Source organism: Sceloporus undulatus, chromosome 6, assembly GCF_019175285.1.
Source record: "Sceloporus undulatus isolate JIND9_A2432 ecotype Alabama chromosome 6, SceUnd_v1.1, whole genome shotgun sequence".
NCBI lineage: Eukaryota > Metazoa > Chordata > Lepidosauria > Squamata > Phrynosomatidae > Sceloporus > Sceloporus undulatus.
In genome coordinates this window covers 94,193,087-94,206,783 of record NC_056527.1, presented here as the reverse complement: position 1 = coordinate 94,206,783, position 13,697 = coordinate 94,193,087, and the positions used below count along the sequence as shown (strand labels likewise).

The 13,697-nt window shown below is 40.1% G+C and overlaps 2 protein-coding genes across 7 annotated transcripts in view; one reads left to right on the top strand and one right to left on the bottom strand.

Annotated features, from left to right (window-relative positions):
• Window positions 1-127: 127 nt before the first annotated feature.
• On the bottom strand, window positions 128-1,444 carry LOC121933195 (ADP-ribosylation factor 6-like). Its single transcript, XM_042472581.1, has one exon. The coding sequence runs from the start codon at window positions 1,393-1,395 to the stop codon at window positions 823-825; it is 573 nt and encodes a 190-aa protein (XP_042328515.1). The 5' UTR covers window positions 1,396-1,444; the 3' UTR covers window positions 128-822.
• Window positions 1,445-3,448: 2,004 nt separating this feature from the next.
• TTLL6 (tubulin tyrosine ligase like 6) overlaps window positions 3,449-13,697 on the top strand; it is a 53,391-nt gene continuing 43,142 nt past the window's right edge. The window contains exons 1-4 of one of the 6 annotated variants that reach the window (XM_042477669.1): window positions 3,522-3,555; window positions 6,597-6,695; window positions 8,018-8,074; window positions 10,591-10,818. The gene's annotated coding sequence lies outside the window, so the exon portion shown is untranslated. Of the gene's footprint in view, window positions 3,494-3,521; window positions 3,556-6,339; window positions 6,696-8,017; window positions 8,075-10,584; window positions 10,819-13,697 lie in introns of those variants that run through there. The other 5 variants (XM_042477665.1, XM_042477666.1, XM_042477667.1 and 2 more) reach the window with 5 other exon arrangements.

Genomic DNA, 13,697 nt, shown 5'->3' with positions numbered 1-13,697 from the left:
CTTCCCAGGGATGATGGGCATCATCCCCGGGAAGGAAGGGACTGGGGGGCTGCCTCCTCCTCCTCCTGGTGCGCTTGCAGTAGAGTACCAGAGCAGTAGCAAAGCTGCATTCCAGACCAGACCAATCCACAGTGCTATTTAATTTTTTGAAAGTAATTAGTCATTTTAGTTATTTTTATTGATTTTAGTTATTTTTATTTAAAATTAAATGTTACAAGCTGCTGGGCTGTGGTACAAAACACAACTAAATGGGTAAAACCATCCCCCATAACTATCAAATTAATTTAAATAATTATTTGTATCACAAAATAACAGATATTGTTTCTCTATGTTACAATCATAATAGTACAATAGTACAACTGAGAAAGAGATACCATTATAAAGAATCATTATTCTCATCTTTACAGTAGATAGAAACAAAGCAGGAACCTAACCCCTGAAGCACCCTGTTGAGATTATCAGTTGCACAAAGGAGAAAATAATAAATCTCACAAATGCAAAGCTAGAAAAAGGGTTTCATAACCAAGGGTAAACTTTTATGGCTGTAGATGTGATGGTTCAACCTTTGAAGTCCATTAGTCCTTTGGTACCTTTGCTTCTGATTCCGTCTTGAATAAAGAATCCCTTGGAAACAGATTCAGTCTATACCTTGCTCTGGGTTCAAGAAGCAGTCCTCACAACACTAAAGGTCTGGGCATCTTCTTATAATTCACCAGATAGGATAAACAGGATACAGGAGAGTCCTTCTGCAGATTAGCCTGGACAGAAACATCTGGGACAGAACAGATAACTGAGTCGCAGGATACCTTGTGTTTTCCAAATTTATGGTATACCCCGGGTTTTCCGATAAAGCTTCACCATCTCGGACAGCTTCTCCATCGCCTCAGGGATTCCTTCTCCACTCACAGCGCAGCAACCTTGCACATGCCACCACTTCCCTGGCATCTTCCTCAGTCCCATCTTTTCTGCCACTTCCATGGGAGGCCAAGCTCCAGGCAAGTCTTGCTTGTTGGCCAGCAGTACCACAGGCACCCCCTCCATGTCTCTGGCATTCACTAGCGCCTCCAACTCAAGCCTGGCTTCTTCAAAGCGCTCACAGTCCACGCTGTCTACCATAAAGACCAGCCCATCTGTGTTGGTATAGTAATGTTTCCACAGGACCCTGATCCGGTCTTGGCCACCAACATCCCACATTGTAAATGTGACGTTGTTGACCGGTTGGATCTTCTCCACGTTGAAGCCCACGGTGGGAATGGTTGTTACAGTTTCATTCATCTTCAGCTTGTAAAGGAGGGTAGTTTTGCCAGCTGCATCTAGACCTAGCAGAAGGATGCGAGCCTCCATCCCATAGAAACTGCGTAAAGCATCATGAATCCGGCTGAGTAAAAGCCCCATGGCTCACGGTCTGTTCTTGTCCAGACACAGCGACTGTATAAGCACAGATGAACACACTTTTCATTTTTATAGCCAGTTGGTTTCTGTTTCATTGGCTCACCTCTGGGAGGTGTGGTTTGGAAATTCCCTTACTGTCTTGCTGGCTGCTTACACGTTGGAGGTTTTGCCGTCTAGCTCTCTGACACAGGAAGTTTTGACATAACAACAGCTGAGTTATGGACAGAGAACCATCTTGTGGGAACTCTGTATTAATGTCTGTTAGTATTTAGTCAAGTCTAGATTACAGTTTTTAAAACAAAATTTTTATTGTTAAAAGTAATACTTATATTAATAAAAGAAACATAATTTGCATAAAGAAGGTTGTCTGGGATGCTAGGTCAAGTTTCTGTTCTTCACATTTTACTAGTAGTTTAGCCACTTAACTCCATCTATCCCTATTTTTGTTCTGTGTCCAAAGATACTGTCATGGGATCATTTCAAGAACTAGGGCTTTCTCATCAATTACAAGTTGTCAAGAATTGTAATGGAAGCCCTGGGAACACTGTAAATCTGTGCAATTCTGCCTTAGACCCACATTGCATGGATGCTCTCTTTCAGGAGGCTGCCGAGCTAGCAATATGGCATATGGATTTCAGAAGTAAGCACACTAGCCAGAACATATATTATTTTTACAAAGCTTATTTCTTCTAAGCTATCACCCATGACAACAGCCTACAACCCAAGAGTACAATCAAAAACTGAAGATGGGGAGGGAATCCCATTGGTTTCAGTATAAGAGCCTGCCTGCCTGGGGGCTAATTATCACACAGAAAAATCTGACATCAAATATGCAAAAATAATACGAAGATTTTACCAGCGCACACTTTGATATGAATACTCTGATTAGAATATTTTCCCTAAAGCAAAGCGCATTTAATCTCATTTTGCAAAAAAATAAATAGAAATGATGTAACGGAGTTGCTCCAATGTTGCTGGAATTTTTTATGTTCCATTATATCACTGTAATGCAGACTAAAAACTAAATTATACAGCGTGGCCTTTTCTTCTAAAAACAATAATTTAATCACCAAAACCCATCTCACACTTCTTTAGTTGAACAGAGGAGATCCGCAAATACAGTCACTAACAGATGACATGACCTTTTATATTTAAATACTGTATTCAAGAGAGCTTGAATATTGAATATTTGGGAACGCATTTACTGATCTCCTCTGTTGAGCTAGTGAAGGAAACATAAAATGGACTTTGGTGATTATTATTTGTGAGGTCAAAAAGGCTTTCATGGCTGACATCCATAATTTTTTGTGGGTTTTTCGGGCTATGAGGCCATAGTCTGGAAGAATTTATTGCTGACGTTTTGCCAGTATCTGTGGCTGACATCTTCAGAGAATGCTGGCATGGAAGTGAGTGGGATACACACACACACACACACACACACACTCTCTGTGTGACCCTTGATTGAGAAGAAGTGATTTCCATGTTAATTTGTTTATTGGTCTATTGTTGAATGGCAAGGCCTCAGGGCGTCTGTTTAATTCCTTTGATTACCAGTCACGAAAAACACCAAAATCATACAATGGCTGTATCCACATTGCAAAAATCCAGTCTTACACCACTAACTGCCATGGCTCAATGCTGTGGAATTCTGGGAAATGTAGTTTATTGTGACACCAGAACTCTCTGACAGGGAAGGCTAAATGTCTCACAGAACTACAGTTTCCAGAATCCCGTAGCATTGAGCCAGGGCAGTTTAAGCAGTCTCAAACCGGGTTATATCTGCAGTGTGTTTTGGAGATGAAAGTAGTGTCAGACTGGATTATTTCTGAAGTGTGTTTTGGAGATATTGTGGCGTCAAACTGGATTATTTCTTTAGTGCTGACTAGGGAATGTCTCCTTATTCCAATATTCTCCTGAGGAGGGAGCGGAGAATATATGAATATTCAAATGAGCAGTTCTCTCGCGGCCCTGATTGGCCAGAGCGCCAACTGCGACTGGCAGGCAGGAGAGTGACGACGACCGTTTGGCTCGCGCTGAGCCTCTGTGCCGCGTGGGGGATGGGAAAGAAATCTGGGAGAAGAAGATTCGTTTGGAGCAAGAAGTACGCATGTGCAGAAATGGGGGAGGAAGGGAGGGGGAGGAAGGCTTGACGGAGATGGAGAGGTGAGGAAGGCAAGCGAAGGGCAAAGCGCAGGCGCACTGGCTGTAACCCCCCTCAGGAGCCTCGCCGTCTCCGTGGCAACCGTATCCCCTCCTCCCTTTTGTTCCACATCTACATTTCAGAGTTTGATGGACTGTAAAAAAAAGGCGAGGCGACTGAGGATTCATATTTGGACCAATAGGAAAGCAGGATGTTTTATTGTAGGGATTGTTTTTGGTCGAATGGGGTGGAGAGGCGGGGCTTAGAAAAAGGGGGCGGAGAGGGTGACGTTAGCGGGGGCGGGGGATTGTGAGAGGTACGCAAAGGGGAAAGGCCACGCCCCACGTGGTTAGGCTACGCCCATTGAGCCTTTGGCTCTTTTCCTCAGCAGCACTCTCACACTTGAGGGGAATGGACTTTGGCGTTGTAGTTTGGGAGACTTTCTTCTATTAATCTTACCAAATTAAGGTGTGTGTTGTTATGTATGTTTGTGCGTGTATGATACACACACACACACAAAACACACACACAGGGGTGACCAGACATCCTCCTTTTCCAGGACATTCCCTACAATTTCAACCTTCTGTCCAGGAGGAAGTCCAAAATGCCTTCCATTTTGAGAAGCACTTTGACTAATACCATGTTTGCTGTTCCCTTTCAAGAAAGTTAATCTAATTGTCAGCCTGGGACAGGATGGGCCCATTTTAGGTTCCAAAACATACTGCAGAAATATTCCAGTTTGAGACTGCTTTAACTGCCTTGGCTCATTGCTAGGGAATCCTGGGTATTGTGGCACCAGACCTCTTTCTGACAGAGGATAAATGCTTCACAAAAATACAGTTCCCAGAATCCCCTAGCATTGAGCTAGGGCAATGGTCTCACACTGGATTATTTCTGCAGTGTATCTTGGACCTAAAGTTGTTTCCCCCCCTTTAGGATTAGCAGCATATTATAAGACTTGCTTCCAAACCTCTGGATTCTTGGAAAGGAAAAGGAGGACAACAAACATGTTAGGCAATAGGCTGCAAATGTTGGAAGGGTTTTCTCCCTTAATTTTAACACAATGGGCAAATAAAAGGAATAATTTAAATGTAGATTCAATCATGGCTTTGTTGCCAGTAAAGTACAATTTTAAGCATTTGTCTTGCTCAGAGTTCTAGATATTGCAAGCCAACAGGGCATTTTAATGAAGATAAGTTCACTGGAAAAATATGTCTGAGTATACAATAAAATACAGTGCACTTGTCCCTCCATATTCGCTAGGGTTAGGCCCACAAGACCCCTGTGAATATGGAAAACCCACAAATAACAAAAACACCATGTTTTTACCTGAGAGGACACCTCTCTAGGAACCTCTAGATCCGCCAGTGAAACTTTTGTATTTCATTTGTATTTCATTTCTACTTTGCTTTTTAAAAGGACAAAAAACCAAAAACTTAAGAGGCTGTTGAAGAGGTCAGTGAACATAAAGCATGAAGGCCATGGCAAACCTCCTCTGAACAAATCTTGTGAAGAAAACCTCATAAGTTATTGCCATAAGTTGGAAACGACTTGGAAGGCACACAACGACGAGAACAAAACACATAAATAAGATAATATAAAGCACCTGCAGTGCAATAGGATGCATGTTTACTCAAAAGGTCTATCTACTGTAGTCAGAATAACTCTCCAGGGATGACCAATACAGTCTATTGATCAATACAATCTGTTGCCCTTCCAAGGGCTCACTCAAATCAGGGTTTATTATCGCTTGTGTGTGCCTTCAAGTCGTTTCCAACTTTTTGTGACCCTCTCATGGGGTTTTCTTGGGGATTTGTTCAGAGGAGGTTTGCCATTGCCTTCTACTGGGCTGAGAGCATATGGCTTGCCCAAGATCACCCGGTGAGCACATATGTTTATAGTGAGGAAAGTCTGGTCACTAAATGACCAGCATTGCCAATTTCTGGGGAATTTAATTAATTTATTTCCAGGGATTTTGACTGAATATTCTGTCAAATATTGGGGAATTCTGGGGATTTTGGCAAAACATTCCGGGGAATATCTTTGAGGCTTCTTGGCAATACTGTCAATGACTACCTTGTCTCAATGCTAGGGAATTCTGGGAACTGTAGTTTTGTGTGCATTAGAATTTTACTGCTGCAGGAGATTTCTGGATCAGGGCAGCTGATTGCTCCCATACCATTTTTACTCTATTGGGTTTATTACACCCGGTGGGGGTGGAATTGGGACTTTAAAGAATGATTAACCCAAGAAAATCGCGTAATTGACATTAAAATGCAATCAAAATGAGATTAACAGAAGATCCATTATCCTGTGAATAACCAGGGAATAACCAGACAATAACCAGCAAAATGTCATTTACGGGAAAATCCCGTGAATGATTTGCTTCTGCTTCTTACCTGGTTATTCACGAGTTAATGACACTTTAATCATGTTTCACCTCGACGTCATGTGAAAACAATTAGCACAATTGTGGGATTATCACGGGTTAATCACTGTTTATACTTCCAATTCTCTCCCGTGTGATGAACTCCTTTGACCAGGTCAGGTTAGGTGTCTTATGTGATGCTACAAAGCATCAAATCTCTACAGGTCCTTGCTCACATCCATGCTAATTTTCCAGTACAGTAGTTTGTCCTCTGCATACACATTACAGGAAAGGCTTCCACTTGTGAGCACCATTTGAATTAAAAACATGCTTCTACTGTTTGCTTTTTCAAAAACATAATGAATAAGACACTTAACCTGCTTCCATATCTATCACTTCAAACTGTGTACACATGCCTGTACCCTCGATGTTTGGATAATCACAATGGACTGTACTGAAAAGACATGTTCAGACAACTGTGAATGAAACAAACAAGCATTTCCTTGGTGACGGTGGGACTGATTCTGTTACCTTAGCAGGTTTTTCTGTGTCCACAGATAATTATTTCAAACAATACCCGATTTGCTTTAGTTTCTGGTGTGACTCCAAGTCTGTGTTACAGACACAGTGTAATTTACCTATTCATTTTTTGAGGCTTCACAGTTACATTGTGTTTAATTTTTTTACTCTGCTTAGAGTCGTCAGGATGACAACTGCCACAACCTACTCTTTCCCTTATGAACAGGTCTGGGAAGAACCTAAAACCCACTCAAAGGAATGGAGCTGCCGGATAAGGTTAGTTTTAGTAAACATGAGAAATAGCTCCAAGACTGTAAAGAGCAAATTTTAAGATAAATTTATATAAAATTATATAGGCCAATTTATCACATCTGATGTTTATTTTTCTGATGGTTTTCAAGATACAGCGACTTCAAAAGTAATATAAATGGAGTATCCAAATTGCTTGGAAACAGAAGTGTTTCAGAGTTGGGATTTTAAATTTTAATTTTGGAATACAAATGGTGTAGTATATTACTGTACTGTATTTGCAAGGTTGGAGAGAGATGGGAAAGATGTGAAATGTACAGCACTGTGTAAATTTACAGCGCCTTATAAATAAAGGTTAATAATAATAATAATGTGAAATAGTAGGAATCCAAGCATAGTACTTGGCATAGACAGAACCATGCCTCCCGCCATGTCACAGATCCTCGTGTCTCTCACGTCTCTCTCCAGCCTTGTGTTTCTCTTCAGCTTTGCAAGTGCAGTGCATTTAATGCTATTTATATATTCCAAAATCTGAAATATTCCAAAATTTAAACTTTGAAGTGTCATATTGGTGCTCAAAACCTTTTTGGATGTTGGGCATTTTGGTTTTTAGATTTCTGGATAAGAGATACTCAGCCTGAATAAGACTTCAGTTGAATACTCATTAAGGAAAACTTAATATATTAAAAGTATACATTTTTTCTTCCAATGTTATATATTTTTAATTGCTTTCCTAATTCCAGCAATATTTGCTTTGAAGTGAGTTGCTCTGATTTCAGTAGACCTTACTTTTGAGTAATTATGTTCAGGACTGCTATGAAATCATGTTAATTCTATGCACATATGCTCAGATGTAATTGTCTTTTGAGTTCACTAGGACTTCATCTCATGTAAGTGTACACAGAATTACTGCCTATTAGTACAATCCTGTTCATATCTACTCAGAGGTAAGTTCCAGTGCATTCAGTGGGATTTTCCTCTGACTAGATGTATATAGGATTGCAATGTGATGCTCCTGTCCTAAACAACTTATCATGGAGTAAATGCCATTGAAAAATGATGATTACTTAGGGTGCTTATCAACACAGAAATATCCTGTATCTTACATGGAATCAGATATCATCTTCGTTTACTTTTAAGCCTCTCATGGTCTTCTGGTTCTTTCTTTCTTTAAAAAAATAACAGTTAAAAAGGAGAAGATGGAGCAACTCCACAGTATCTTTTAACTAATAGCACTAGGATCTCTCTGTGTATTAAACACTTTTAACTAAACACACGTGAGTGCATTATTACAGTGCATTATTTAAAAAACTATGCTTTATGTTTATGTATTTTGTTTTGCTTTGCAGTCTTAACAGAAAATAACAGTTGCATTTCTGAGTATTGTGAAGTTTTGTTTGTTGCAGGTATGCCCCATTTTAAGAGTAATTGCTTAAAAAAATTAAGAATGGTGTACAGTTAAAGAAAATGGTTTTTAAAATTGAATTCTATAAAATGAAAATGGTAAGTTTTCCAGAAACTATTTGTAGCTGTTCTACTATTTGATATACTTACTATAAGAAATGGCATGTAGAAATGAAAAATTGATGAGATTGTTGCAACTACGGCTAATGTTATACCTTCTCACCTTTATACTGGGTATCTAACAGAGTGCACTTTAATAACAAGGCATTAGTTCAGCGAATAGCTTCTCTTACACTTTTCCCCACTTCCTCATTTCTTTGTTTGGGATGGACTGCTATTGTTACTTGAAGATTAAATACATAATAATTCATTCAACCAATATCTGAGTATGAGAGTGAAAAATTCAATAAATCAAGCTTACAGAGTTTATACCTCCTTCTGTTTCCAGTCTTGTGATGAGGCCCACCACAGAGAGAGAGAGAGAGAGAGAGAGAGAAGCATTAAAATATACAGAGCAAGAATGGCTTATGACATAAACACTTTAGTTTATGTTGTTGTTGTATACCTTCAAGTTTCTGACTTATGGAGACCATAAAGCAAACCTATCATTCAGTTTAATTGGCAAGATTTGTTCCGAGAGGGTTTGCCTTTGCCTCTCTCAGAAACTGAGAGAATGCATCTTGCTCAAGGTCTCCCATGATCAAACAGGGATTCAAACCCTGGTATCCAGAACCATAGTCCAGCACTCATATTGCTATACCACATTGGCTGTCCAGATTATGATAGGTTATGTTAAAAAAAAGTGTACTTTTAAAAATTGCACATAGAAAGGGGTTCATTTTGAAAAATTTGTATGAAACATTTACAAAATATGGGAGGTTTAAAGCTTGCAATCCAATACAGACTTGTCTGTATGAACTTGAAGGTATAAAGCAGTGAACCCTAATGAGTGTGAGCATGACAGATTTGCCCATCCATTCATATTTGTGAGATTCAACATCTCCACTTAAAACTTCAGTTGTGTATTTGATATTGTGGTGAACACAGAGCACTACTCATAAACGGAGAGAACACGGGAGTAGATCGCTTGGAACAAGAATGTACAGTTGTATTGAGGACTTGAGCCCAAATCGTACATTCTGCCTGTCTTGTCTTCTTCAGTGTAGGAAACAGAAGGGAGGCTAAATGACAGTCTTGTAGTCTTGAAGAGGGATATATCAGGATAAAATCTTGATTGTTTAATGGGGAAGAAAAGAAGCAAGCGCTCTGAGTCCGCTCTCTCTCCCCTGGGGGGGGGGATGTGAGGAAACATATGGGATGAGGGCTAGTATTTTTCAGGAGTTTCTGCATCATCACATGTTAGTAACCTATATATTTATATTTCTCTGTGGTAGGCAAAATATTTGGGCATCTCTCAAATCCATATCCAGGATACAAACCCAATAACCCAGATTTCATTCATAAAAGATTTCTGAAACTCCTAGTTTATCAGAATCATTCATTTCCCCCCCAAATCACTGTAATATTCTACAAAATAGTCTCTTACCTAGACATCCAATTATCCAAATAGTACTGTATAGGTTACTGAGATCTGGAAGAGTGGGCATTTTAAAGTCCTGTTAAGCTGTGATTGGTTTCTGAACTAAAAGCAGATTCCCCCCAATTTTCTACAAAAAGATCACCCAAGGCTGGAGTAACTACATACCAATGTTGCTTTTTTGCATAGTGCCCTTGCTTTGACAGCTGATCAGAGATTTTGAGTCTTAGTACAAATAGAGAATCTATCTTGGTAGCAGGGACAACACGATTGATAATGCATGATAGATATTAGCCTGCTCATGGGATGCACAGGCCTCATATAAAGATTTCAAGTCCTTAACTTCTCTTTGAACTACATGCTTGCAGGAGAATTTGACCCTGTTAGATTCAAGTTTCAACCCGTAGATTTGATAGACCCAGAGTTCTCTCATTCTACAGTACTTATCAGGTGTCAGTACTGAGGTGGCATTCTAGTAAAGTAGACGTACTTTTGGGCTATAGCATTGCAATCTAGAATTGAAGAAGGACCAAACCCATAGAGATGAGCAGGGGTAAGCTACTAATGAAGAACTAGCTGTGTGAGAAGGATATTTGTAGCTTTAATGCCTACAGTGGCAAATTCATGATCTATTAAGCCTAACAAACAATTCAGAGTAATTTGAGCTTTGTGTACTGTTCAATCACACAGATATCATAGTTAAGGATAAGAGATGATGGTTGGTGGCATCTTCTGACAGGAAGAAAAGAAAGTCATCCTAGCAAACTATGGAGAAATTAATGGAGAAATTAATGGAGAAATTAATGGAGTTTTAGCCAAATAGTTAAAGACGTATTAGGAAAATTGTGGATAGAGGGGATTACTGTGTCTCTTTAGATCTTTATCTAGAAAATGCTTTGACCTTGAAATAATTGGTATATATTTTTAACTACATGTAGATCCAATTTGCTAATTGGTTTTTATTATTTTGTGGAGGAACAGGATGGAGTTACCAGATAAAGCTCGGAGGTGTAGCTCCTTTCACAAAAAGAAGCAATTGCTGGAAGAGTTGGGTGAAAAAGATGAGTCTGAGCTAGATGATTTTCCAAGTGAGCTTGGAGGAGAAGAACATGCCCTGGAGACCACTGACCAGGAAACAGTGTGTGAAGAGGAAAGCAGTAAAAGTGTATGTTCCAGTGTTGCTGTGAAAAAGAAGAGGAAGAAAAGGAGGTTAGAAATAAGCATTGAAAGGATGTGTGATAGCTGGATGGGGCTAGGAGAAGGCAGTGCCAGTGCTCCTGAAAATAGATGATGGACTAGAGAGGCAGGCCAATTCTTTATGATACTAAAAGAAAGGGGAGGTGATGCAAGATTTATGCAATGGGAAATAGCCAAAAGAGAGGAAATGATTGAACTAAAAAAGAGCATATATTCAAAATTCTTTCTAACAATCCCCGACAATCTATCCCAAAGGCTCAGGATGCATATCATCTCATCTTTGTCCCCGCTTCCACTTGTTATCCCTCTAGATCTTCCTTGTAATAGATTTGCAAAGTATCGTTAGGGCAATGACACTGACTGGACAGGGTCTCCTTGTGAGTTTCAGAGCCATTTGAACTGAAGAACATTAGTTAAAAAGATGCCTGCTGAATCAATCAAGGATCTGTCTGGATCAGGATCCTGGATCATGCAGTAATTAACCAGATACCTTTGGGAAGCACGCAAGCAAGGACATGAATGCAAAAGCCTTGTTTTCCAGCTGCTGGTTTGCAGCGACAAGCTGATTTTGATCCTAGAAGTGGCATATAGCCATCATGACTAGTACACTTACGTGTACCATAATCCAAATCCAACAATCCTTTATTGTTGCTTTGTATATAAATCAAATGTACATCCTATACCTTTATAAGGCAGAAATTCCCAGTCTCCTGGGGCTCACTGTTGGCAATCTAGTTGCATTCCTGTCTGTTTTAGAGCAAGGCGGCCTCTCTGGATTTCTTGTCAAGTGAACCGTACTGTTTGTGGTTCATTTGATACCTCCTTACCCAGGGCTGTAGCAGTGAATGTACACATTTATTCTGAAGCTGCAGTGTTCAAGACATTGCTTTTGATTGCAGCATCTTTTTTAGTATTGACAAGAGATTGCAATTGTGCTATTTAGCTTGAGAGAGGAATATGAGAGAGACAGGAGCTCAGGGCTGCATTCTGGGACACTAAAGTTCCAAAACCAACATTGTTATAATTGCTTAATCTCTGACAATACTTAGCACATCCAGGTTTTGTCCCTATTCTTTCTGATTTTATACAGGGTTAAAATAAACCAACCCGAGGAGATGGTATAAAACAGTGATGGTGAACTTTTTTGGGGCCATGTGCCCCAACTAAGAATTTTATCAGTGCTGGGGGCAGGTCTTCTGGCGTTTGGGGGGGCGGGACCTCTCCCCTCTAGGGGTGGGACTTCTCTCCCCACACCTTTCCTGGCCTCCAGCTGTCACTGAAGATACAGCTGAAGGCTGGGAAAGGTCCGGGAGGAGGAGCCACAGAAGCGTGTCTGTGGCTCCTTCTCCCCCCGCGCTTTTCCTGGCCCCCAGCTGTCTCTAAGAGACAGCTGAAGGTTGGGAAAGATCCCAGAAGTGGAGCAACGGGTGCGTGCACACTTGTTCCTCCTCCTCCCTGCCAGGTGCTAGGTGAAATGGGTTGCATGCCACTTCTGCCATATGTGCCATAGGTGATCCATCACAGGTATAAAATATCTCTGATTGTATTGGGAGCTGACAGAAAATATTCTAGGGTAAACAAAACATATGTGGATTTCCAAAATAAAATGTTGTTGTTTCAGGTTGTTCTGTCAAAAACAAAACAAAACACCCCACTTATGGCATGGTATCATAGAATTATTACACTATTGCCTTAAAAATAAAAATAGTTTTGAAAATGTAATGTTGGGGTGGTAACATTGTGGTGTGTGGCATCATGGGAAAGCAGTGGGGAAATATTTTGAAACCACCCTAGTGTAATGAAGGAATCTGAATAGTGATTTTCAATGGTTAACAGGTCAGGATTGTAGTGTTATTATGCTATAACAATGAATGAATGAATGAATGAATGAATGAATGAATGAATGAAAAGGGTTTCAAGAATGTAGACCACAGAAAACGCAGCTCTTTTCTTCAGGCATTTTCTTGTCCCTGCCCAAGCACCAGAAGTAGTCTGAGGTTTCTCTGCTGAAGATTTCTTTGGGCATTTCCAAGGGATGGACAACCAGACCACACTAACACTGCACCCACTAATCAATTGTTCTCACAATCAAGTGGAATGTGATAGCTGTGTTAAAACTATTGTATATAGTCATATATAATTCTAAAAATTTTAGTTAAAACTTTAACCCCCCAAAACAGTCGACTTATCCATGGGTCAACATAAATACTGTACTTTAGCTCTTATTTAAAAAGGACCATCCCCTGGTGAAAAGCAAGAGTGTAATATGTTCTGGAAGCACTGACCTCTGTGTATTCTCCCATCCATGCAACTTTTAGTATGAGCACAAACAGTCATGGCTACTGATATTTTGTAAGTTTGGCTCTGTTTTTCCTTTGTTTTATCCTTTAGATCCTTTGTAACACACCCTAGATTTTACCCTCGGCTTATCCATGGGTTATATCAAAATCCATAGTTTTGGCCTCCAAATGTGCCCTCAGTTTATACATGAAGTCGACTTATAGTCAAGTATATACAGTAGTATTGAATCATAGCAGGAAAGAGTATCATTAATGGATTATTTTCAGCACGAGAAAATCACATTCCCAATGACTGTACAGCACAACAGCACTGAGAGAACCACAAAATTGTGAGATAAGCCTGTGACAAAGTGGGACCAGACTATTGCTATGATGGTGTAACAGTGTGGTGTGATAAGCATGTTTGCCTATTGGCAAGGCCCTGGGTGGCACTATTTAGGACTTTCAGCAACAGGAACAATATTTGTATTTGGATTCTGGCTGGGTCCTACCCTCAGATCATATAGAGGGAATGAGCCAGCAAAGCCAGTGCCGTGTCTTGTAGTTTTCATGGCTGCAGAGTGTAGACAATGTCATGTCTTCAAGAGACGA